Genomic DNA, 27,157 nt, shown 5'->3' with positions numbered 1-27,157 from the left:
AGGCTGGAAGAAACGGAAAGCTGTGCATTTTGATTTGAATCTTCTACATGCTTGACAAAAAGTACAATATTTTTGAAAATGTGTTGAACTGTTTAAAATTGTACAGTACCACAGGCAAATTGAATAGCACTGGCATTTAAGACTTCTCAAACTCTTTGTTCAAAATACCTATTTTTATTCCTGGGGGGGCTGTACATGTGTGTTCTGCTCAACAGGCATGAACAAAAACCCCTAGGGTTTTTTCTTCAGGGAAGCATTTTCTTGAGACTTAAAACGTAAAAAAAAAAGTAATAGAATAATGTTCCTAAGTTCTAAGACAATGGCTTTTCTAACAAATGGTATTTTTCCTGGCTTGTGTGCATTGTTTATTTAAACCAGCTAGTGCACTCAGGATATCATTTAATGGTGTTCAGAGGTGCCACAAGAGATTGCCATTATCAGTGGAAGGGCAAACAGCACAGTCAAAGTGTGGGTGTATTTATTCTTATCTGGGAGAGCTTCCTTCATGACAAACATGAGTTGGATTTGAGATGAGCTATGTAAGAACCTGAGTGAGGAGGTAAGTGTATTTTGGGTGATATCTGCAAAGAGCACAAGGAAGAAAGAGACTTAAAGTGTCAGATACAGGATTTGTTTATTACACTGTTCTTTATTCAGTAACCAGTCATGACTATAAAAGAAATCAACTAAAAATTTCTTACACAGCCCTTAACCTAAAAAACTCCAACAAAATCTGATTAAAAATGACATTTTACCTACCAAATAATTACAGTGTCTTAGTAAAAAGAAATCTCTCTATTAATTATATTAGAGTTTTGAATGAATGCTATGTTTAATGTCTATATGATGCCTCCATAAAGTAACTTGAAAAGTAAAGGCAAATGTGCCAGGTTCCTGTTCCTTCTTTTGGCCAGCCTTAGAGTTATACTAATTACTAATGATGGACAAACTGATGCGGATCTTGATTTGGCTTGAAGACTTGATAGCAGACTACAGTGTACTTGTAATTTTTTAGACATCTGCAGAAGGGAGATGCCTGTCCATCTGTCACATCTTGTTTGAATTGAGCAATGTGCTTATTAATCAAGAGAGTCATAGGAAACAGTATTATTTTCTGAAATATTTATGTGCTTGTTCTCATTTCATGACCAAGGCAATGGCAATACTCCTGAGCTCTTTTCCTAAAACAGCAACATCAGATCCATATTTCATTCATTTCCCATAAATAATAGAGCTTTTCTCCTCTGCTGTGTGGGATATCATGTTATCTGTATCAGTTTACTCAAATATTTTTCAATTGCACAAATGCAATAAAGAATGATTTCTTGTAACACTGGGTTATTTATACCAGCTTTGCCTGATTATTTATTGTACTTCATTTTCAAAAGGCAAGATTGGGAAGATACTTTCTTTGCATTTGAAACATGTAAATCCTATAAATCAGATGAATATAAGAACAATAAATGCTGCTTAATATTTTTGGAACTGATCAAACAACTTTTTTTATCTGAAAATTAAATTATTAAATTATTAAAAGCAATTAGATTTCCAGAATGGATTACCTTGTTCTGTTCTAATCTTGTGATACCAAAAATAGTTTTAAAGTTTTCAAGTTTGCCCAAGTATTCTGAAGTACAGTCATCCCCTATTCCATCCCTTGTGGTTTTCCCACTACATCAGTGTTTGCACCACTCACAGGGAAAGACCACCCCTTTGTGACTAACACTTTTTACAATTCTTGCTAATGCTGATTCTTTGCAAGTACCACAATCATCCTAGTAACCAACAGAGAATGTTGGGTATATCCTGTTTTGCATAAATTTCATTTTGACTGATTACTCCTTTGCTTTATACAGAAACTTTGTTTTTCTATTTATTCTAAATGACTACATTGCTTGCTAAAAGTCATGTTAGCTTTGACTAATAATAGATTAATAGATGGATTAATGGCACCTTAGGGTTAAATTCAGTGGAATGGGTTTAACAACACTGATTAAGGCACCTTTGTTTGCATGATGAGTACGCTATCAATGAAAGAAAGAAATTAACATCCCCTTACTACATTTAAAAAAAAAAAATAAATAAATGTGTAGTGTAATTTGGCATTCTCAAAAAGCATTGTTGCTATTTACTTAGCCTTTTCTATCACACTATGACAGATAAGAAACTTGCTTTTAGTAGAGTGAAAGAATAGAAATCCAATCTGTGTAAATTTAACCGGTGTGTGAAGAAAAGAAAGGGACAAAACCTTCTATTTCATAGATGGTCTTCAGTGGAATTTTGTTTGTCTGCATCAATAGTGAACTGCCTTGAAATGCTGCATAAACATGAGAGAAACCTTTGTGTTATTATATGGACTCTATTCCCCAATGGTTAGCACAATTACATTACTAGAACAGGAATACTGATAAACAATTCATTTTGAATTCTGTCACTACTATTCCATCTAAGAAGAATATTTATTATAATATGATGTTAAAGTTGAATCATTCTGTTCATGTTCATGTCTCACTTCAATTCTCATTGCTGTCACTAAGAATAAATGTCTACATCTTCCTGGTCCAGGCTTTTACTAAGCAACCCCTAAGGTATGTCCCCAGTGACACTTCCAGAGGTTTTGCATCTTCACTGTTGTGCAATAGTAAGTGTCCAGGCTCTTCATAGTAAGGGAATACCACAAGTGGGGCCTGAGAACAGTCATCCCTTTCTTTCATGTTCAGCAAATCTATACTTAGCACAAGGCAGAAGAATATTCCCGAGTTAAAAAAAAAAAGAAACCACAAGGAGGTGTAGGTCTTCATGGGTTTTTGTAGACACAAAATGCCTAGGGAGAATTTTCCTTTCTTCTATTTTTGTCTATAGTGGAGCTGGACTGACTAAATGTCAGCATCTGCAACGTAGGTATCTGCACCTATCTATTTATCTATTTGTGGGAGAAAAATGTCAATTTATCTAACCCAAAAGGGGATGTCTCAAATAGGTAAGATGAATCATGGTCTAAAAGAGTCTGTTCCTCTCTACGCTAAATAGATTGAACAGAAGAAATGATAGATGTTAAAAATTAGGTGAAAATAATCTTTTCCACACTCTATACAAAGTGTAAAAAGATTCCTCCTTTAAATGATGTAAGGAACAGCTAATACAAATTTCCAGCTAAAAACTTACCAGAAGTCAGCTTTTCTGTAGAATTAAGAATGAATACTTGTTTCTTCCCCCCACAATAAAATTACAGAAAAATGATATGTCCTTAAATAAAATGGCAGCGCACAGGAAAGGTAGTGGGAAAATGCTGTTGTGAGGAAGATGAAGGTCAGGAAAGAGAAGTAGTGTGGTATCTTATATCTCTTAGATATATGTCCTGTATGCAAGCAAAAGAAGTAATAGCGATGGTAGCTAAAGGAGCAGAGTGACAAACATGCTGAGAACAAAACAACTGCTGGGAGAGCTCCTTTTCTTCAAAGATTGCACTAAGAACCCAAAGATACTTTCTGATTCAGTTAAGAAAGATCTATTTTGGAGACCCCAAATACCCTGGCCAAGAGAGAGGACTAGTGATGCAGTGTGTTACTCTTGTCTTACCTCTATGAAGAAGAGACTAGCTGCTGATGTTGGGTGATGATACATGTAGACAGTCACGAGGATGGCTGCAGCCACAACGAGGACCAGGACTAAAATGCCGACAATTAATCCAGCATGGAGCGTTCCACCTTTCTTCTCCGCCGCACTGTCATCTGTTGAAGCTGCACAAAGAGCACACTTCTTAGCATGGCAACTTATGTCTCATCCATTCCATTACACAGATGGAAACTGAGCATTTGCTTTTTCTGTGTTACATAGACCTCATTTTCTACAGCCCAAGCTGGAAAAAGATATTAGATGTCTTTCTACAACCGGGTACTCTCATAATCTTAATGAAGAGATTTTCAAATGTTTTACTGATTCTAATTCAATAAATGATATTAACATCCTTCCTTTTGATTGTAAAATGGACAATCTGAAGTTCTTAATTATCTTCATAATACATTTTGCTTTGATTTTCTTATAAAATTATTGCAATTGTCCCACAGACAAAAAAGTAGTAATTGAATTAATTTTGAACATTTTATTTTTCTTTAAATATTCCAGTTGAGACATGCCACAAACTCTTGTGAGGTCTAGCTATTGAACACGTTCAGAAAGCCTTATTCATTAGCTTGTAGAAGAGTTTGGAACCAATCTTTGTAACTAAATCAGAGAGCTGAAAGTGCAACAGATGGATGAAAATGATCCTGCAATATTTTGATCTTGGTCTGAATGGAACACTCATCATACCAAAGTATTGCAGAGGACCACTCATTTATTAAACTTGATACCAAGAGGCCACTCATGCTATGCTGCTGTCTGGATAAAACAGGGTTGTCTCCGTCACAAGCAACTTTTCAGAAGTGCTTCCAGATGGACTGAAAGTCCTTCAACAACAGTGTAGCCTTTGGAGGAAAAGTTTCTCAATATACCAACCAACACCAGTAGAACTTCTCCCTCTTCATCATAGTCTTGTATACGAGAATTACTGTTCTGCCCACTTCTGTAGGCAGAAGAGCCATTCAGAAGTCCTAGGTTTAAGAAATACCAGTAGAACACTCGTAATTTAACTTCATAAACTTCCATCATTCTCCTAAATGTTCTTCACCCAGAGGGTTCCAGGGAAGTGGTCACAGCAGCGAGCCTCAGAGAGTACAAGAAGCATTTGGACAATGCTCTCAGACACACAATATGACACTTGGGGATGGTTCAGTGCAGGGCCAGGAGTTGGACTCTATGGTCTATGTGGGTCTCTTCCAACTCAGCATATTCTCTGAGTCTGTGTGATATTCCCACTGCTTTCTGCTTTTCTGGAAATCCTTCTAATCACTTTAATATGTTACTCCATACAACACCTGTCTCTGGTCTTGCTTATGAGAAATTTTCTTTCAGTTCCACTTTTAAATTTCCTCTCACCATGCTTGTTTGGCAAGCTGACTATAATGAAAATCATTGATCTCTGCAACCCTCCTTTTTGCTGAAGTATTTGTTTGGTTGTCTTAGTGTGCTGTTCTTTGAGGTCAGGGACTCCCTTTTATTTGTTCTTTGAAGACAGATATGGGTTATGAATATCACTTCAAACAGATCACTGTTGTTAATAGGAAAAAGAACAATATTATAATAAATGTAACAATAAATGTACCTGGTCTTTTACCATTCATCTGATTGAAGTAGAACACTCTCTTAAAACAGAGAATTGGAAAATTATAGAAGAAAGACAGGTAGTAGTAAATGTCTTGTGTTGGGGACAATAAAAGAATAGAGGAACAGTTAATCTGAGTGTTACAGATCACACATCCATGTATGGCAGCACTTTTCTCACCAGACTAAGGAAGGCTGCATGGTTTGTCACCCAGCAGAGCACCATTGGAACAATAGGGAGAAAAGGAAAATGAAGCTGCATTGTCCTAGCCAAGATATATATCTGACTATTACTCCATGTAATAGTTATGCATCTCTGGGGATAGAGAAGGGGTTCATACACATATCCCTTGTTTTTGTCCATATTTCCTCAGTCTTGATTCAGGACAGTCAAAATCCCACAGTGTTGCTCTGCTCTGCTCTGTCCCATAATGTCAGTGATGCTTTGTGGAGTAAGGAACTGAGTAACAACCAGAGGATAAAGAAAAAGACCCCAATAGATGGGAAGCTAAACTAGAGTGTGGGAAACATTGATGATTTTAATAAAAATTGCAAGCATGATACCCATGCTGTACCTGTACTCAGGTACAGCCTAATCCTGAAGGTATCATTCTTTTTAAAAGTTCATTAGTATTTGTTCACACAGGAACTTCAGTTTTAATTGTACCGATTTTGGACATGAATTTTGAGGTTATGCATGAACAGGATCCAAGAACCAGGTGTCTCCCTGCCTAAATCCTACCAAGGGATTTACTTTTCTTTCTTAGAGCTTAGTTGTATGGGAGTTTTGAAATGCAAAAGTAGTGTCAGCCCTGTTTTGTTTTGTTTTATTTTATTTTTTAATTTTAATTTTATTTATTCATTTATTTATTTTTTTATTTTACTTTGTTTTACACAGTACATAGAGTGAAAATTTCCAGGCCATTCTTTATATTGAAGTGGAGGAAAGGAGTTATTACCTCGAATCTGGATGTTCTATTGCTCTCAATTCTCAAAATTTTCTCCTAAAAGGTCATTAAAATACTTCCTAGTAGTTAGGGCACTATATAAAAATGGATGCAGGATTCATGGAGAAGACAGTAAAGAAAGGCAACCCAAAAAAATATTCCTTTTATTTTCAGACAGCAGAATCTTTTGCGTGACAAAGCCATCAATATTCACTTCATCTGAGAACAGACAAATGTGTAGAAACACCAGTCTTAGTTTCTGTTCATGCACTGTAACAACATTTAGTACTTGTACACATTTTTCAAATTGCCATGCAAATGGAAATGAAGTAACTGAAAGGCCATCAGAAAAGGCCTGTCTGATTGTACATCCTCCTGTTGGACTGTTAATTCCCACTGGTGAACAGCTAGTTCTGAGTCACCCTACTGAGAATCAACTGCTTCTACAAAGGACAAGAGGATTCATAGCTTGTTTGCCTCATAATTATCTTTGTGACAGTTTCATGCTCTTTACTTCAATGTCACATTCGTGCATCAAAAACTACTTTGTCACTTTCATCCATTTTCAGGCTGATTTGCACTAAACGAGCAATTTGAATTGTTACTGTGTTATGGTTGAAGACATAACATCATATTCTGCATTTTAAAAAATGCTGGACTACAGCAAAGGTCCTAACCACTCTGTAAAGGTCATCAGTTTAATCTCTTTAGATCTGATATTTTCTCAGCTTTCAGCATCCAGCTTTGCAAACTAGAGCACCGTCTCTTTGAAACAACACAGGTGTCAACTGCCTGCCCAGATTTCTGCTAATCAAGGGTGGAGCACTGTGTGGACATCAGTGCAGTGATCAGAATGCCAAATGCAAAAAATAATAAAACAAAAGAAATGTTTTCCTTAAATTACAACAAGTTTAAGTAACTTGTAATCTTCATAATGGAAATTTAGTCCATTGACCCCAGGGCTCAAATACTCATGAGAAATTGATTTCACTCTCATTGCACAGAGACAATAAACAGTGTTGTCAACATTGAAAATACTCTTTGCTGCAAAATCAGCTATCGGTTCTTTTAAAAAGCCACCAAGGAAAATAAATGAAAAAAACAAGGACTTGGAAACTTTTTCAGGTGTAGAAATCTTACTAAGAGTATCACAGCATGTCTGTTATTCCAGGCAAGGCCAAACACATGGGAGACTATTTCTTTTATGACCAATCCTTTCCCAAAAAGAGCATTCTTAATGGAACTTTCTCCAAACTTTCCTTTTCTTATGCTCAAGAAGCAATTGTTACATCTAATACACCTTATATTTATAATGTCTTCTCAAACTCTTAAATGCATAAAACTTTTAAGCAGAAGGAGCCTGTTACTATCTCCAAGGTTAGTCTGCTTCTCATTAAGTGCTGAATGACTGAATAGAAAGAGCAAGTAGCTTTCTTTCCCTAATATAAAGGCACAGAAGCCAAACAAGAAATAGCTGTTCTGCTGCTGGAATGTTTAAAAAACAAAAGTGAAAACAATAAAAAGGTTCTTACTGTTTCCATGAGAAACACATAAACACTATAAAATCTTTGATTTAAAATAACTACTATGTCTCCAGTTGCTCTTGGGCTAGCTTGTTTTGGAGTAGGAAAACCAAAAAGCCCCAGGGAATGAAAATCTTGTCTTTCCATGGCCCACATGGACTGCGATGCTGACTTTAAGAGAACAAAAGTGCCTACAAACTGAGACTACTTTCTAGTGTATACAAACTGCTACTTGCTGTTTGTAAACACATTGAGGATACATTGTCAACATTATTTTTCTCATAACTGCATATTAAGCCTTGAGGTCTGCAAAATAATGAAATACATTGTTTTAAATTATCTAATTATAAGGTTTACAACAAGTTTCTACTGTGATAGTTTTATATATGAGAAAATTGTGATCCATACATTTACACCTCTTATGATATGAGATGGAAAAGAGTTTAATTTCCAGAGATTACTATCTCTGTTTGTGAGAGCAGAGATACAAAATATTTTACATGAAAACTGAGGAAAAATAGATGAGCCTCTTGTACTTCCTGGCTAGATAATTTCCTTTATATAAAGTGATGTGGAACAAAAGGTGAATGACAGACAAAAATGTAGAATTTCATTGCAGATTTGGAAAATAAAATTTTGCTTTTCCCTCCAAAATTCATGGCGTTCCTTTTTACTCTTGCATTTTGGTAAATGGTAAAAGACCATTGGATTTGAAACTCCAATTCAAATGCATATGAATCATTAAGGGATAAAACTCAATACCTTATTTGACACTCCTGACTGACACACAAAGCCAGGGATATAGATGATTTAAATAGCAGCAATCAGCCTGAAGGTGACAACTCAGTCCTAAACTTGGTTCTTTTCTCCCCTCTTGTTACCAGAAGAATGCATTTTCTCCTTTTTGGTCAGCAAAAGAGCAGAAACCTTCTCTTGCTGCATGATCTGGGGCAACTACAGATGAAGTTCACTCACCAGCCACCCACTCTATTACACATATCATTTCTAGCCTGGAAACTGTATCACTCCTATTTGCATGACTGCAGGCTCGAGGTAATAGACTCCTGCCAAGAGGGAGAACATAATGTTTAGGACAGCTGAGCACACAGGCTTACAGGTACAGCGAGCTCAATAGAGCCACTGGGTTTTTCCCTTCTTCTGGGCCTCCATTTACATCTGGAATGTGAATCTACCAGGAGACTCCTTGCTTTATGGAGCAGGTATATGGTTCTTCACACACAAGCTTTTTCCCTGCACATAACACAGATTCCTGAAAAGATGATTAATGACCTGTGGGAATGTTCCACAGATTCTCCAGAGACTCAAGGGAATCCCCATAAAAATTTTCTCTCTTAGGAACAGCATGCTCTGGAATTCTCAACTTATTCACAGTGATGATGTGTGATTTCCTTGATTTGTGGGTTCAATCCCTTAGCATTTGTTAACATTTGGAGGTTAAGCTATTGCTTTACTTGGTTTCATGATGATTTATAAAGTTATGGCTCATCTAATGCTTTAAAAATTGATTTCCAATTGCACGTAAGAAATGAAAGGTGGTCTCTGAGTGAGAATATTATGAACTATAACACACAAAATCAGAATTCAGAATCTGGCTTTGCTATCAATTTTCTGTAGGACCCAGGGCAACTCAGTAAGTCTCTCCAAGATTGATCAACTGCTTAGTGCAGTAAATTGATGAGAGTGCATTACAATCAAATCCCTCGGTTTATAGGATGACAGTACTCTAAATATGTTAGCTAAGGGCTTTCATTCTTCTGCTCTAAAATATCACCTAATGCTACAATAGCTGTCACCTGTATTAATTTTAGTTTCAGCTGGTTGAGACCATGTGAGCCATTACAATAGTTAGTGGCATCAAACAGTTGCCATGGTGCAGCTCAATACTGTACCATGAAGGAGCACACCATTTGCCTCTAATAGCAGCTGACTCAAATTCAGATGAACAGAAAGTTAGCTATTCATAAGAATTTCAACTGTCACCCCATTGACTCCTCTTAACCCTTAACTCTTAAGCAAAGACAAGACAATAAGGTAAAGCAGGCTGTTCCTCTCTAATGTTGTGTCTAATGCTTGTGGAGTTACTCACCACAGTGCCCACCATGCCTTTGGGAAAGAGAACAACTCAGGTATTTCAACTTTAATGCAAAATATACAACTGTATGAGCCTTCCTTCATCTGACCTTCATTTTTCCCATTCTTTACAGTCCCCCATGCACATCAATGTCAAAGATGACTGAGCAGTGTAGAGAAGATTGGAGAAGGTTACTGACTGCAAAACTGGCTTAACTCCATGTAGAATAGGAAGTTAAAAAGACAGAAGACCACAGGATCTTTGTGTACCCTAGCTGCCACACTGCCATAGCACCATGACAGCAACAGGAGCAGGTGATAAAACACTAAGGAAAGCAGCCTTTTGATAAAAGTTTATCCAGATTTTCCATGTAGCCCTCCTTAAGATCTGCACTTAGAGCTACATGGGGTTTTCCCATTAACCCTTTGATCTGGTATAAAGTCAACAAAATGGAAATGTGTAACATAGTTAGCTGTGTGCTTTTACAGCAAAGTCATTAAAACTGCAAGAGTAGGAAACCATACATCATTTAATATCATCTGTCTTAGAAAACCAAAGACAAACAAAACTAGTATGGCAGACATCAATATGAGTTGAAGTATCCACACATAGCCCTTCTGGTTTTTGAACATCATGCTTCTTCAATGTGATATGTAACTTTTGATATGATGAAAAATGTCTTTTTTTGCTCAAGGAGAAAGTGGCATTTTCTTTCTAGGGGTTATTTGCATGCCAGTGCCACTACTTTGGAAAACCTCTGCCATTATTTGATTGACTGTCTGCTGATCAGATTGGGGTTTTTTTTATGTATTTCCTGATAATCGCTGTAATAAGATGATGACAACAAAATGGGGATGAAATGCAAAAATTCTGGAAAAGGCACAAAAGGCTTGTTATAAGAAACATTTAAGTACAATTCAAAGTACCATGAAGCAAGTGGAAAATAACAGTTTATTTATGCCATCAATAACAATAAAGATTATTGATGCAATATTCTATTTTTTTTAACCAGAATGGGTGAATTCAGCACTTTTCATTTGTATTTGCTTTAAAAAACATGCATATAGCCCACTGACCACTCACATGGTATGTAAGATAAATTTCTTCCTGTGTTTGATACATGAGGAAGTTGAGAATATTTATATAAGAGGCTGTTGTTTCTTTTCCAAGCTTGTGTTCTTGGCTTTGGCTCAATTTCAGTAAGATATCTGCTATCAGACATGAATGTAATAACATACTGAACCCCAGCAAGGCTGTATAGGCTTTCCTTAAAGCACAAGTTTTCCTGGGAAGAAAGAACTTGAATTACACTTGGCACATGTTTCATACAGCAACACACCATGGTAGATCCCACACTTTTTCCTAAAATCCCTGCTTTCCTATTCTGAGTGTTTGTTACAGGAGAACTTGCAGAAAGCAGGGACCAGCATTAAGGGAAACTGGTTTGGTCCAGAGTTCAGTTTTGATCATACCAAAGACAACAAGAGAGATTCCTAATTTGTCTCAAGACCTGTCTCTAACTTGAGCTGAGAAGAGTCTGCTGAGAAATGGGAGAAGAGAAACAGCTTGGAAAAGTTCAGAGGGAAATAGAGTTAAATGGGGAGATGTATCAGCATTTCTTAACCTATCATCTGAAGTGTGAAATCAAATATATGGGAACAATTGCTGACTTATTTGAGTTATATTTTATTTGTTCCTTTCAGAATTTCTCCCCTACCTAAATAAAAGAAAAAAGGTAAAAAATCAGATCACCTCTCTTTACAGGGCTTTTTCTGGCTTATCTAATAACAAAGTTGGGTAATTGTTCTTGAATCTACCTATCTTCATATTTTTATCCTAAGAATACATTTCTATCCATCACCACCTATTCCACTTCTCTCTGTTCTTACACTTTTCTCTTTTTTCTTCTTCTATTTCGGAGACTATTGATAGAAACCATTTCAGAACTGCTCTTTGGTTAGGTTTTGTTTATACAAATACAGCACATGGCACAGCACAGATAAAGTAAACTTTATGACTAGCTTTCTTCAAGGAAATCCTCGTGTGAACCCTGCAATTTTAGGGGAGCAGTAGCATTTTTGAGTAAGGAAAACATACAGAAGTTAACATATAGTTACATAATCCATTACCTAATCTCAACAGGATTTTTTCCCATAATGATATAAACCTTAAATCTTCTCTTTTTCATGAGAAAAGACTGGAAGAAAAGGTCTGAATCTTGGCTTGCAGGTTTCTGAACAGGAATGGAAACAAAACATATGATCTAGGACACCCTGAAGAGAATTAATTTAAAGAAACCTTGGTTACCTACATGTAAGATGCCCACTCTTAGTATGTAATTTACATTTTTCTCTGCATCTGGTAGAGTTAGGCAGCCCACATAGTAACATATTCCAGTACTTCTTCTTGCCTACTGCTTGTCACTGGCTAGGAGAAAAGCCTAAAAGAACAGCTTGTGGATTCCTGGCTAACACCAGATGAGATGAAGCCTCTGGAAGGTAATTTCTTGTGACTAGGCAAAGTTCTGGCAGCAAAACAAAACCATGTCTTGTCAATCTTACCTTATACAAAGTCCACTTTAAAACAGTGTTAAGCCACAAGAAGTTTGTATTTATAGTTTTTAAAATTTATTGTGTTTTACATCAAAATTGGGGAAGACTCAGCTAATTCATATTGACTTGTTAAGGTGAGTCACTTGGTTTTGGACTGTGTGGTCATAATAACTTCTTCTACGTCAAAAATATTTGTTTTGCCTAAAAGGTTGGTTTATTTCTTTGGTGAAATATTTCTAATTTTTTGAATCATTTAGCAGCTTAACATATTAGAAAGAAATAAGTTATATGACCCTTATCAGGCATTAGCTGGTGTTTAATGTCTTGGAGCTGGAGTTCAGGGTACACAAGAAAAAAAAGAACTTAATTTTCTCCAAAATTTGGAACAATTTGCATAATTTGCAGCTCAAACTGCAATTTTTAAGAGAAATTAGGAAGATAGACAACTTGTGGAAGCTAGTTTCCAGACATAGGGCACTATTGGAAAAAATAGTCTTGGGTAAGTTTATCACTGTATATCAAGTATATAAAAGTACTCTTTTTCCAAAACTTTGTCTATGCTTTGGTAATTTCCTACTGAGTTTCCTAATCTCTCAAAATCAAATTAAGCTCTCTCTAGTACAATTGTTAATCCTGTTAGTACATTCCTGTGAGTCGTATCTAGACCATCTTTGAAAATGTCCAAATGAGAGAGAAAAAACATGATACCGACATTTCCTGGAACTACATATGCTGGGACAAACTTGTTAACAAATAAATAAAACAGCCTTCTTCCTCAGGCAGATTTTTTTTTCCACAGTTTTCCTTTTTATGAAACAGAAATTTCTTGGTGAATGGGAAATGCAGCATTTTTCTGATACCAGCTATCCAAAAGACAGACTTTTCTTTTGGGTTTTAAAGCTGAAGGACTGTGGGGGACTCATAGCAATCAAATCATCACAACAAAGTGTCTAAAAAGGTCAAATAAATTCTCTAGATGTGCTGGCCAATCATCTAAATCATCCACTAGAGAGTTCTCAACGAGAAAAAATTGCATTACAGGATAGCCATGGCCAATTGCACACAGTTTTTATGAAAAATTAGGCTTTTAAACACTTTAGTCAGTTGTGTTAAATTTTAAGAAAATGAAAAAAAACAATGGAATCTGAAATTAAACAAAAAAAATGGTACATTTTTAGTGCTGGACATCTCTTAGAACTTAAAATATACTTGTTATTTTAAGGAGAACCAAGATATAACAAAAACTGTGATGTCATGCCAGAGGTAGTTTAAAATGGTTTAGGCATGTATGTAATAGTCATCTGTCATGTCTTTAAAGAAAGAGGATGAGCAGAAGAAACAAAACCAAGCAAATTTGAAATGTACATTAAGATATGCCACAAAATTGTGGATGGATTACAGTACAGTTGCAAAAGATTTTCTCATATAATTAAAAGATCAAAGCAGTATGACCAGAACAAAAAAAATAAATTTATAGCAATTTATAAATTTATAATATTTGGTTTCAAAAGTTCTAGATACAGGTGAGATGCAGAATTTCTATGGAATCCTTTTGTTCTACCTAACCAGATATTGACTGTTACCACCCAAGGACACATCAAATCATAGGCAATCATTGATCCAAAATAGCTTTGGTCTTCCATTATAAAGGGTTCCCTTTCATTAGAGTTTTAAAGGATTTAGTGTGAGAAGGTGGACACCCTGTATTCATGACCTGGAATAATCTACTCTTTATAAAAGGCTGACAAACCACAGAGAATCAAAGAATGTGCCTGCGGCTACAGAGGTTTTATCTGAGTCTAATCTAGGGGACACTGGAAAATTCAATGCATAATTGAAGATTCATCAAAAAGAACTTCTCAGATTAAAAGCTACGTTTACTGTGTGAATGAGAAATCCTGGAGTGTTGCTTTGCTTTTGTGTTGTTTGAAGCAATTTTCTTCTTTTTTTTTTTTTTTTTTTTTTAAATTTCAAGAATAAAAGGAACAGCTCAAGGAAAATTAATAATTACGTCATGTGTTGGTTTGTCCTCCTAAAATGCAGCAGCTTTCTCTGTGGAAATGAACTTTCCACACATAACCAATGCCTCAAACCCTACACCTTACCTACCAAGTAGGCCATAACCACCTATCATCTTATCTAGGATTAAAGACTTTTACAGAGTTTTTCTTTTCAGACCTTGGACACAGAATAGACAAGTGAAAAAATAATCCTGCTGCAATTCCCAAACTGATAGAAACACGGATGTGTTTCCTAAATCCCACTTTTGGAATATATTTTTGTATAACAGCATACAGTTTTGAGCTGTGTATGAGATGCTTGTGATGGAGAGCAGCCTGTTCCTGGGTCAGCCACCTGCCATGGAGCATTGGCTCACAGGGCAAAGTGTGGGCACTTTTCAGCCAGGAATACACCTCCAGTACAGGGCAGACGTGGAATAGGAGAATGAAGTGCTGACTGTCGACCTGTGAGAGCACTGAAGCATTTTTCACAATAAAATATGAAGCAATTTGATTTCAACAGAAAAAGAGAGTTTCAGGGACATCTCCATACACAAAATGCTTAAAGTACTGCATTGAATTTACGGATTACTTTATTCTGAGGGATCACTTACATGTCAAAGCAATGTCAAAAAACACCACTGCCAACAAAAGGACGACTCACTGCTGCCCACTGCTCAGTACAGCATGTGAGCAGCCATGCTGTGCATAGTGACAGCAAAATGAGAGAGGGGAGACCGGCAAGGAAGAGAATGGCAACTGCTCCCCGTGGTGTGAACAGATCTCTAGTTTGAGGCAAGGAGAAAACAGTGGCTGATTATGACTTAAAAAACAAGTGAAAACAGGAAACAGACCAACAAGCTATGTGGTGTCTGCACTCTGTGTTTTTTTTAAAACTTGAATAATTCTCTGTGGGGGTCCTGAGAAACTGCTGTATCTCAGCTGTTCTAGACTGCTGTATGTGGGACCTCTGCCCATGACGTTGGGGTCCCCATGTAAGCTGAGGTCCAAATGTAATCTAGGTTGTAGGTGAACATGTATTTAATCCTATCTCTGGTCTTGTATCCAGCACTGAAGGTAGCTTGTCTCCAGTCTTGTCCATGGACTGTGCCTCCTTGGATGGACCCTGGAGCTGTTTATCCTTTTGCTGTTGCAGAATTCCTGTGTGGACCTGGTTCATCATCTCCCCTGATGGGAGATGCTTCCTCTGGTCCTTTCCTGAGCTGTCTCGGCAGCTGTGCCACTTTGCTGCATTGCTGCTCCCTTCCTCGCCAACCTGGCTTCCTGCCTTCACCCTGGGTCTGCCTCATTGCTGCAGACTCAGTTTGACCAGGGTTGACCCCAATTGCTTCCCTGAGCTGCTGGACTTGCCCTGTGCCCTGCTGCCACACTTGGCTACCTGTTCCCTTGACCCATAAAATAAACTTCATGCTCCCTGCTTGGAAAGGCAATCAGAGCCAATAATACTCCCCTTAATAGCAGTGGAAATGTGATTTAATTAAATTTGCTTAGCAAATCTTCCTCTGCATTGATAGACCAACCTGAAGCCTTCAGAAATGAACCCAAATCTTCCCTTTCACCTCAGCAAGCCCCACTTTGGCAATGAACACAGGCTCAGGTGACGCCTAACAAGTCAGTCCTATTCTAGTAGGGGAATTCTCTTGCACATCAAAGGGAGAAGGAAAAACCTCAGGACTCAGTCCTTGAACTCACAAAGAAGGTGACAGAAGCAGTCCCCTGCAGAGCCTCATTTAACAGGGGCCTTTATCAGTATGACAAGGTGATCTTATTAACTTGCACAGGGAATGTGCATGGAGAAATGCAGGATCTCTGCCAGTAAAGACATAGATATAAAATGTGTATGTTTATTAACAAAAGTCAAAATAATTCACTACTATGAATGACTTTATAGCACAACACTATTATTTAGAGCTAACACCATACACTCTCTTAATTCAGTTAAATAAAACTGTATTATTATAGTCAATAACTGTATTAATACAATTAAAATTTACTTAATATGTCCGTAACTGAACCTGCTCTTTTATTACAGAATGATAAAGAGAGTTGTAAATGTTTAGTTTCCTAAGCAGTTCCTAAGCTTATTTGCCCCACTTATTTTCCACACAGATGTGGGATGCTGGAGTCCCTTGACAGTCTGGTAAAAACTATTCCTACAGTCGGATTTTGATGAATGAAGTTCAGTGGGGTATAATTTGACAAAATACTGACACTATTTACAGACAAAAAACAAGTATCTCTTACCTCCATTATCTTTTAGGTGCAGTGCTATCTTGGTGTCATCTATTAAAGAAATTCAAAGTTAGTTGAAGGAAAATGCATTTTTCTAGGTCATTAATCATTTTAGAAATCTGTTTCTAATGATAAAAACATTCCACAACAAGAAAATTATTTGGTACTCAGCTCAATGAGAACTAGGTTTTGCTGTTTCTTACACTGAGCACCACACTTTCTTACCACTAAAAAAAATATTTATGAGAGTGTTAAAGCATTTAGGAGGATTGCAAATACTGGCAAATAAAGGTATGAGAGTTTGTCTCCTAATGTTTATAAATAATTCATATATATTGCATGTTCACACATAGCTTGAGCATTCTATCATATTAAGGACTATATGAACCAACATATGTCAATAAAGAAATATGACTTAGTTCCTTTTTGAAGAATCTTTAAAAGGTCTACTAATACTAAACCCTATTTACTTCCATATTCCTCTTTTTCTTGTGAATTTTGAGAACAGAATGCCAGACAATATTCCTTTTAATGCAGTCCAAATGCTGCACTAACAGTTTCTAAACTTTTATTGCTTTAAACAAAACCAGCCTTTCTTATCAGTGGATTCCCACTTTGAAACACCTTCCTTCAGCTCAGATTTTACCATCACAGGCGACTTGGAAAATCTGTACCTAGTACTTTTTCTTGTGTTAACATACAATTTCAACAAACACACACACACACACATGTTTTATAGATGTTCCTTGATTAATCTGAATTAATCAGAATTAATATTTCTTGCCCAGATGAGTTTCCTCCAAAAGCAGGAAAGCAGGATATCCCAAGCTCAAAAGGTGAGATTTAAGCACCCATTGGTATGAGGATGAGAACTGACCCACCATTACTTACCCAGTTAATTCAGTTCAGAAGCCTAGAGGAACTATTTCACAACAGTGAGTACTACATGAAAAGAACAATGTCAACTGACTGAAGAAAAGTAAACAGGCATATTTCAAAGAGGTTTTTATTCTGGATTATCCATACTTTTCACCTGGCTAAATAGAATCCATAAAATAATTACAAATTCATTAAGTCTGTGATGGGAATTTCTTCTTGATTTAGCAGAGACCTTTACTAGTACTATTTCAGCAGGTTTGGACTACAGCCTGAATGTAAAGGAACATGAAAAAGTCATTGTAAACCTCAAGTTTTCTAGAAGTCTTCCTAACTTGTCCTTGCTTCTCCAGCAGCATCTTCTCCTTGAGCTGTCATCCCCTTTGTACCTTAATGGCACAAGAATGAGCAATTTAAAAGTAAGAGCCTTGACTGCAATTCCCAAGTCCTTCTGCTGCCCCTGAGCAAAAAAGTTGTCATCAACACGTACTTAAAGGAAATAAATTTCTTTCTGAGTTGTAAATTACTTTTACTCAAGTGTAAAAATGCAATGTATACACATCACCTTCTGTGGGTAGGCTGGTTGGAAGGTGGGAAGTGGTGGATCCTCTGGTGGTTGTTAAAACTCTGAACCTTGTGGTGGTTGGCAGAAGGGTGGTGGTGGAGTACAGAGGTGTTTCAGTTGTGTCTATATTCTTCTCACAAATCTTGTCCTTAGACTGTTGGGAAACAACAGAAACAAGGAAGAGAAAATTCATTCTCAGTGGAAACTGTCAAGGATGAAGAATTTAATCATGGACAAGTTGCTGTGATAAAAAGAGTGAAAATGGACTCTAGATCAAGAAATTTAAAGTGCTTTTTCTTATAATTTCCTTTTTTTCCCTTTTCCTCTTTCAAGTCTCTATGCAGCATTCAGCAACATATATTCTTCCATTTATCTGCAAAATTTACCGTTCTTCCATTTATCTGCAAAATTTACAACTCTTAATTATTAATGACAAGGTCTCAAAGTCACCACAGATCGTCTAACTTGTTATTTCTCTCAATCAGAGTTTAACATCTAAGTTTATAATTCAGATTTTCACTCTTCTGTTATGAAAGCTCACTGCCATCAATCCAATTTATGTTTTACATAAAACATGTTAAAAAAGATATGTGGAAATTATATAGTAGCTCTTCATAGTGAAAAATGTGTAGTTGACTGGAGCATTTAATTAGGCTTTATATGTAATTATTACAAAAGAACACACGTGTATTAAATGTGTGCATGTATTCAGCCTATAGAATATTTATTTACTACAATAAATAAATCTATTCACTATATGCCTATTAACTCTACATATTAAAATATAATGTATTATTGTATATATAAAAACATATAAATACACATAACATAAAATATAATGATTATAAAATATAAATAACAAAAAAGACTAAAATTATTACGATATATTAGCACACTATAAATAGTAGTCACCATCATGTAGTAATTTAATATTTATTTGCATGGGCAAATATTTTGATACAAATATAGAGTCTGCTTGCCCTTTCTTTTTCTCCCAAGTTCTGTACATTTTTAAAATTCTGAAGATGCAATGAATAATTTCTTTTATGGTCCATACAGTTTTGCAGGAAAATACATCCAATTATCTTGCAGCAAATATGGGAACTGTGTCTAACTCCTGCTGTCCCCATTCATTTTAATGAGAAGTCGAGTCCTGCAAACGTTTATTTTATTTTATTGATATCTGGCTGTCTAAACCCAGTGGGCACTGTCTTTAATATGCACAGATATTTCATTGTTCATTGTTTTACCAGAAACAATTTATTACATTACAGGAATGAATCAGTACCAGCAGGATAATTATTCTTTAAATTCCTTGGTATTTTTCTTGAAAAATACTGTTAATTTCACTGATGTAATGTAGCATCAAAACTTAGCTCAAAATCTATATTAAAAATAAAGAAACCTTACTATGAGAATCCTCATTATTTATCCTCCTGAATGAAGCACCTAAAACTAACCATTGAGTGCTAATTATCAATCCTTTCCTGGACTCTAGCAGCCAGCTCAGGCATAATTCTGGAAGATGCCAAGCAAGCTGTTGCTTCTACTCCAGAGAGCCTAAAAAGCTGGACAGTGAACTGCTACCAAGTAGCCCAAAACTTTGCAAATTAAACTATTAATTTCTCAGATACACTTTGTATACTGATAATTTCCTTTCAGATCATGTAGTAAACCTTGGAGCACATGCTGGACTGAAATAAGAAAGGAGAAGCAGAAGGGAATATTAATGTCCTGCAGAGAGAAGTTTTTTGATATCTTAATTTGCAAGTACTATTGAGTCCTAACTAATAATAATCTGGATTAAAGCAATAGAAAGGTTGTGCACTATAATAACACATGCTCCCAGTAACTTTTATCTTCTGTTCTTTAAAAGGTTGCCCTCCACACACAATAAATATCTCAGAAATCTTGCTTTCAAATCAGCTGGTGACAAACTGCAAAACTGAAGCTTCAAGGCCATGTAATAAGGCAGTATGTAAGTTGCAGTTATTTTGCAATTACAGTTACCACAAAAACAAATTTCTTCCATTAATATGGATTTGTATCATTACTTCTCTTGCAAATAAAACAGAATGTGCTTTTCTAGCAAGACACCTGGGGCTATGTTTTGCCTTGGATTTCACCTGACATTTTAGAAGGGCTGTGTTGCTAAAACTCATGAGGATATTTAGCCTGTTCAGCAAAAATGGAAAAGCAACTGTTTTTTTTCTGGACACTAGAAGATGAAAAGTGCCATAAATTAATTTGTTCCTGTTACCAAAATCCCAACATGGAAAAAAAAATAAATAAAGGAAAATGAAAAAAAAACCCCAAACCTCAAACAGTATGGCAGTCATCATCATCATCATAAATAAATGTTTGTAGAAGATGAACTTCTCTGGTCTAGGAGTACCCAGATAACTTTCAGAGGAGGCTTATGGTCCCTGCTTGACAGCCCACCACTACCACGGTCAGATATCTTTCTCATCTCCTCACTGCATCTCCATGAAAAGAAATCAAGATTCCATCTAGGCTGGTTGTGTGAGGGCTTTTAAATTTTTATTTCAATTATTATTTTTATCTCTTTGAATTCTTTTGTGCAATTTCTTCTTTATTAAATGATTTGGCCAGATTTCATAATCAAAATGCAATGCCTGTTCTTCACTTGTCTGGCAAAGGGCTTTCTGAAATAAGGCAAGTTTCATAGTTTCCTCCCCTTTTCTGGCAAAAGTCAGAGATCTAAAAGAAAATCAGAACAGGGACACTGTTTTGCAGGAGGCTTTCTGGTTTTTGGGGTTTTAATTAAAGTAGTTTCCCAAAGACAAAATTTTAATTTTTGTCTCTTTTATTCCTTCAAATGGGGAGTGAAACTGCTCAGTTTGCTGTTCTTTGTTATTCTTTATAGAATTTCCCCTGAATGATAAATATAACATGTCTTTGGCTTTGAAAACATGCTTTATAATCTGAATAATTTAAACAAAAACATCATAACTGTATGAATTGCCTCTGATGGGCTGAGGATGTAAACTACTCACATACCTCTTCAGGGCAGCCACTGTCTACCCAATCTTGCCGGTGACGATCAAATCCACTGGAGCATCTTTAAATGATGAAATAGATAGAAGTTGTCCAGATGGAAATAGGAGGAGAAAAAAAGAATAAAGGAAGGGAGAGGAAGAGAACAGAGTGACAGAAAGAATAAGTAAATGATGTGATTTAAAATCCATGTTTTTAATGGTATCACTTTTATTCAAGATGCTTTTGCTTACAATGAGTCACTCCTTTAATCTACTTCAGTGAGAGGATTTTCAATGAATGAGACTTTATTTTAGTTTTTAAAATCTATTTATCATTTTTAAGTAGGAATATCTCCCTTCCACTGGATAATTATTCTTAAGACATCACTGACCCATAGAATTTTTAAGTTTGACCATACCAAGTTTGTCAACCATATGAAGGTAAATTAGTTTAATTATTATTGTCCAGACTTAGCCAGGAAAATTTAATCCCACAAAGGATGCAGTGAACCAGTCACTGGGTTTATCAGACAAAGCGATCTGAGACAATAAGATACACATACAGCTATTTGATCAATGTTCACAGCTCCTCTGAATACTCCTTGACAAATAGAGGACATTGTACAGCTGCTTCTACCTCTTCTCTAGATGCAGAAAACTTAAATTGCATGCATATTTCTTATCAAATTAGGTGAGTTTAATAACCTGTTTGCAATATCCTTTGTCTTTTGCAATATGTAACAAAGAATTTTTTAAGAAACTTGTAACACTTTAATATAATGATTCCCCTGCAAATCCCTATCTCTCAAGAGTGTTATCAGTGATTGCAGGGTAAGTTTCCTAGACAACAAATAGCATCACAAACAGAAAGCATTATTAAAATGGTAAGCAAATAACTAAACCACAATGTTCAGCTTCGAAGGAGATTCTTCCCAGCTAGGGGTTTTTTTTTTTTTTTTTTATTTTGGAGGGTTTGTTTTTGGTTTCTGCATTCATTTCCTGCAGTATTTTGTTATGAGACAGAGTGATGTCATTTGGCACCCATGGTCATAACTTACCTGAATGTATAAAAACCAACCTTTTTCTGTCTTTTAATAAGACTAAGCAAGCAAATAAGGGCACTGGTATGGTTAGCTGTTTTTAAGGCCTGTTTTTTGTTTACAAAGAATTAAAAGATAACAAGACATGTCAACTTCAACCAAGGTAACAGGTTCATTTGTAAGAATGGAAGACTGTAATTATTTTTATAGTAAGAGAGGATGTTACAAGAAGATGTAAACAATGTTAACAACACATGTGGGGTAAGAAAAATCTCCATATAATTATTCTCAGCAGAACCTACAATGGCTTTGAGAAAAGATTTTGAGAAAAATGTTCATTCTCTTGTTATACCTGCATTGATCCACGTGTCGCCATTTGCAATATTACTAAAAGAAATACAAATACCCCAGTACTAACAGGTGTTAATTTTCACATACTCTAAAGCAACTGGCTTCTCCATTGCTGCTGAGGGAAAAATGTTCAAACCAGAAAAGTATTTCAGAGAAATACAGATATCTCCTTCCCAATGCATGAGGCCTCCAACACAGTATGGACATTGACCTGCTGGAGTGAGTCCAGAGAGCCACAAAGTTGATCACAAGGCTGGAGCCCCCCTCTTATGAGCACAGGTTGAGAGAGTTGGGGTTGTTCAGCCTGGAGAAGAGAAGGCTCCAGGAAAACCCTATACAGACTTTCCACACTTAAACGGAGCTTATAAGAAAGACAGAGACCTTTTATCAAAGCCTGTAGTGCCTGTAGTGACATGGAAAAATGGTTTTAAATTGAAAGAAGATAGATTAATATTGGATATAAGAATTTTTTTACAGTGCTGCTGCTGAGTCACCAGAATAGACTGTCAAAAGAAATTGTGAATTTCCCACCATTGCAAGTGTTCAAGGCCTGGTTGGATGGGGCTTTGTGCAACCTTGCAGCTAGTGCAAGATGTTCCTGCCCATGTCAATCGGGCTGCACAGAGTAATCTTTAAAGGTCTCTTCCAACCCAAACCACTATATCAATAAAGACCATTGGAAAAGTGTTTTCTTGCTGAAGTGAGAATGAATCAATGCTTTGCTGGGAGCTCAGTGCTACTTCTCCATCTCTGTGGTGTTCCATCTCTGTGAATGTTTGAAACAACAAGAAAAACTTTACTAAGAAGAAAGAAAGGATAACATGGTATTCCAGGCATGAATAGAACATTTATTTTTTTTCAGTCTTCCCTACTTCTCTCTAAAATTTGAAGAGCTTCATTAGCAACTTCTGTGCCCATCTCTAAGCAGGACTGGACTGATTTTCCAGATGTACTGAATACTCATAAATCCATTACATTTTATTCATATTGGTCTGGCTCAAATCTAATGGCTTTGAGGATATTCAATACATCAGAAAACCAAGCCAAATATTTAGGCATGAAATCAAGCCACTTCATAATTTCCTCCACTTGAGGCAGATATCTATGCTAATTCAGCCCAATGTACTTAGAAATAGTACGGATTAAAAAACCTAGATTTCATTTTATATCTAAATGGTGTCAAATTTAAGGCTCCAAGATTATATGAATAAAAATGTATCCCAGGTGCACTCATTTACAGTTCTTAATTAATTTCTTACAAGCTAATGAATTACAGGGATGAGTAATATTTCTGGGGTTAATTTTTTTTTTCACCAGGAATTAACCAACCACCAAAAATTGAATGCAACACGCAAGGACTTGGAATGTCTCTTTCAAACAAGCAAGGCAGTCTTGAGAAGACTCTGCCATCAAAAAAGTACATTAAACCTGGACACTGCTTATTTAACATTTTCCACTGATATATAGTGAGTCCAAACAATATTATCAGAAAGCAGCTTTATCAGGAAGGAGACAGTCTCCTGGCAAACCTGTTTGTGAACTTCCTTTGAGGTGTATATCACTTGATGTCAGCCACAGAAGCTACTATTGCTGCCGCCCCATTGAGTTAGAGTTCTGGAAACAGACATTTCAGCGCTGCACCCGCTTTACTGACTGCATTTTTAAGGCCTTAATTTATATATTTATAAGTATGGTGATAATTCCCTGTTGCCATTAAAAGATTGGAGCAGATTTGATTTGCTGTGCTGTTTATGCCATCTGTCAACATGGCTATTTTAATTTTCAAGTGATTTTCAAGTGATGACCAAACTCAGCTCCTAGGAAAGCAAAATAAAGATGTTCCAGGAAATGAAAATAGGGAAATTTATGAAATGCAAGGAATTTCAGGATTTGTGTGGAACTCTGGAGTACTGGTTCAGGGAGGAAATGGAGAATGAATGTCTCTACACATATAGCAATGATGACTTGGCACAACCAGTGCAGCTGAGTCTGAGTAACAAGAACGCTGTCATAATCCTCTCAGTGAACTGTGTGCAGACAGAAAGGAGTTGGAGATACCATCCTATTTACCCAATGCCATTTACCTATATTTGGCAGAAAATGTTTGAATGACAAGAAGTGTCCACTCAGTGCAGGACATGAAATACTTTGCTCCTTTTCTTAAAGAGAGTTCAATGAGAATTAATGATGATGATGATGATAAATGAGATAACATGAATACAGAAAATTCAAGGTTTAACCTGTAAAAGCTAGAAACATAATGGAAAATTATTGGGAAGAAAAGGGGCAAAGTCAGTATAGAAAAAGCTTTTCACCAGGTTTAGCTGGAGCATGACAATCAAGACCATTGAAATGCACAGCGCATGTCATTTGAACCAATAATTTCCTAGTATTTTTGGTTCTGTAAGAGCATGTAAAGAACAGATATTTTGGAAATGAAAGACATTCCAGAAATCAGAAATGATTTTGTAAATACCATGTAATGATTTAACTCAGTTAAAAGGTTTATTAACTCAGCTAAATAAAAGGTTAATCTGGAAAATTAAATAGAAAATTGAACAGGCAGAACTATTTTCTGACTTCAGCCATTAAGGAAGGACCATCATATTATGAAAAGAATAAGATAGCTGCTAGGATGTCTGAATGACTAAAAGAAGAATTAGAACATTTTAAAGTGGAATTTCTTTCCAAGGTAAGATAGGAAGTAAAAAGTAAATATAAATATATATAATATTAAAAAAATACTGGAACTTTATCTCTGTAAAACTGAAAAATAACTCTAATCATAGAGTGATTTTTGGAGAAAAAATGTTTATCTTTGTGCTTGGTCTGGTTTTGCCTCCCTTTACCACAGAGCAGGCTCCAGTTTGATTCTTTCACCCTTCAAATATCACTTTTTTGCCACACCACGGTGTCTAGGGAAAGACTGAATTTTCCTTCCTTTTTTATTTTCCACTTTCAAATGCAAGATTTAATCACAGCTCGAAATGCTTATGGAGGTCATGTGAAGTGTCACTGTGAGTGACAATGGGATGCATTTGTAAGGTATTTGAATAGCATTTGTTCTTATGACTTAGCTCAATACTCCTAATGGTATATCTGAATTCTAGCATAAATGTGTTCTCTGTATTTATCCTTTACTTAAATAGTGCTTCATTAAACTGCACTTCAGAATAGGATGACAATTTGATTATCAGAAGAGGATTTGCTTCCATCTTGCTCTTGTAAAGTAAGAACAGCTGACTAGCTGAATACAAGGATTTTAAACTGAAATCAACCTATTTTATGAAAAATTTGAATGTTATGAAGGCATAGTTAATAGTTGATGCAACACTGAATTCCACCATTGTCTTAACATTGTGTGCTACTCAAAATTTAAAACATTCAGGTAATGATAAAGATGATCAGAATGGAACAAAGTTCAGCAGTCAATCTTCAGCCTGACAATGGTTCCACAATTTTATGGGATGGAAAGTTTGATAAACTATGGCTACATGTGTAAAATACTCAATATTAAGTAAAATATCAAGTTAACATAGAAGTAAAAGATGTTAAACCCCAAGCTGTTATTTTACAGAAAACGACTAAACATTCATAAGCCTCAATATTTGTAACTGTGACACAACATTTGAATAGGCTGTAGGAAATAAAGACTCCCATAGGGAATTCTTTCTGTTGAAAGAGGCTAAGAATAAAAGTGGGATAAAAGAAGTAAGTTTTATTTTCAATTCCACTAGAAAGAAAAAGATCAAATTGTGGTGAAAGCGAGACTTGGCAGAGTTCTGATTAAAGAAGAATAGGAGGATATTTTCTATAAACTTAATGTCAGTTACAACAATAAAGGAAACACGCAGAAGAGCAGATAAAGAATGAAAAATATGCTTTTGCTAAAGGCTCTGCTTTGAACAGTTAGAAGGAAAAAGATAGTGTAGAAGGAGAACCCTAGAGTCAAATTTATGAGATTGCTGTATCAGAATTTCCAACAGAATCAGCAGAAATTTATATCAAATGTGCTCTTCGGGAAGGAGCCACACTGAGATTAGTCCCTCATACTAGATTACAGTCTCCACTGCTTTGACTTTGGACATTTGTACCTGCACAAAGTGGGTATAAAGAGCAAATAGCAACAGAATTTAGCAGAGAATTCTGATCTGTTGGCATTGTTACGTTTGGCACACAAGTAATTTCTCAGGGTTCGAGGCAACAAGCTCTGAAGTACTACTGGATGTACTTTACATTCTGGTTAGTGATCCTAACAAGGACAATTTAGCCCTTCTTTCTAACATAATTGTATTATTTTCTTTCTTTGAATATTCTACTGACACTGACAATATCTCAGAAGTACAGTTAGTGTTGCATACCCATTGATTTAGTCTCCTTTTAAAAATAAAAATATGAAAGTTGTCTTTTGAGAAAATATTTCATTTTCCACTTTAAAGATAAGGAAACAGAACATAGGAGACATGAAATGATCAGCTGAGATAACACAGAATTTGTAACAGAACCTAGAATTAAGGATAGATTTTCTGAAAAGTAGATGAGCATGCACTATTTCACAGCTTCTGTGTTTCCCACAGTACTCACAGACATATGAATGGTAGAACTGGGAATTAAATTGAAAACATCAAGTCTCGTGTGGTGCATACCGAGGCACAGATCTCATTCACACATTGCCCATGCTCTATTTTTTATTCAGGTACTTTAAAGGGATTTTACCCCTTTATAAAAACCCACACTGATAACATTAATGACTAGTA

General features: G+C 36.0%; 1 protein-coding gene across 2 annotated transcripts in view; it reads right to left on the bottom strand.

The window, feature by feature from the left end:
* PLXDC2 (plexin domain containing 2) overlaps positions 1-27,157 on the bottom strand; it is a 254,848-nt gene that overhangs the window by 13,560 nt on the left and 214,131 nt on the right. For both annotated transcript variants that reach the window (XM_086860207.1, XM_086860212.1), the window contains exons 10-13: positions 21,032-21,092; positions 18,011-18,164; positions 16,582-16,620; positions 3,580-3,740 (exon numbers count right to left, since the gene is read on the bottom strand). In XM_086860207.1, coding sequence (XP_086716333.1) covers positions 3,580-3,740; positions 16,582-16,620; positions 18,011-18,164; positions 21,032-21,092 — 415 coding nt within the window. The remainder of the gene's footprint in view (positions 1-3,579; positions 3,741-16,581; positions 16,621-18,010; positions 18,165-21,031; positions 21,093-27,157) is intronic.

This window comes from Cyanistes caeruleus, chromosome 1 (genome assembly GCF_971803275.1).
Source record: "Cyanistes caeruleus chromosome 1, bCyaCae1.hap1.1, whole genome shotgun sequence".
NCBI lineage: Eukaryota > Metazoa > Chordata > Aves > Passeriformes > Paridae > Cyanistes > Cyanistes caeruleus.
This window is presented reverse-complemented; position numbering and strand designations above follow the sequence as displayed.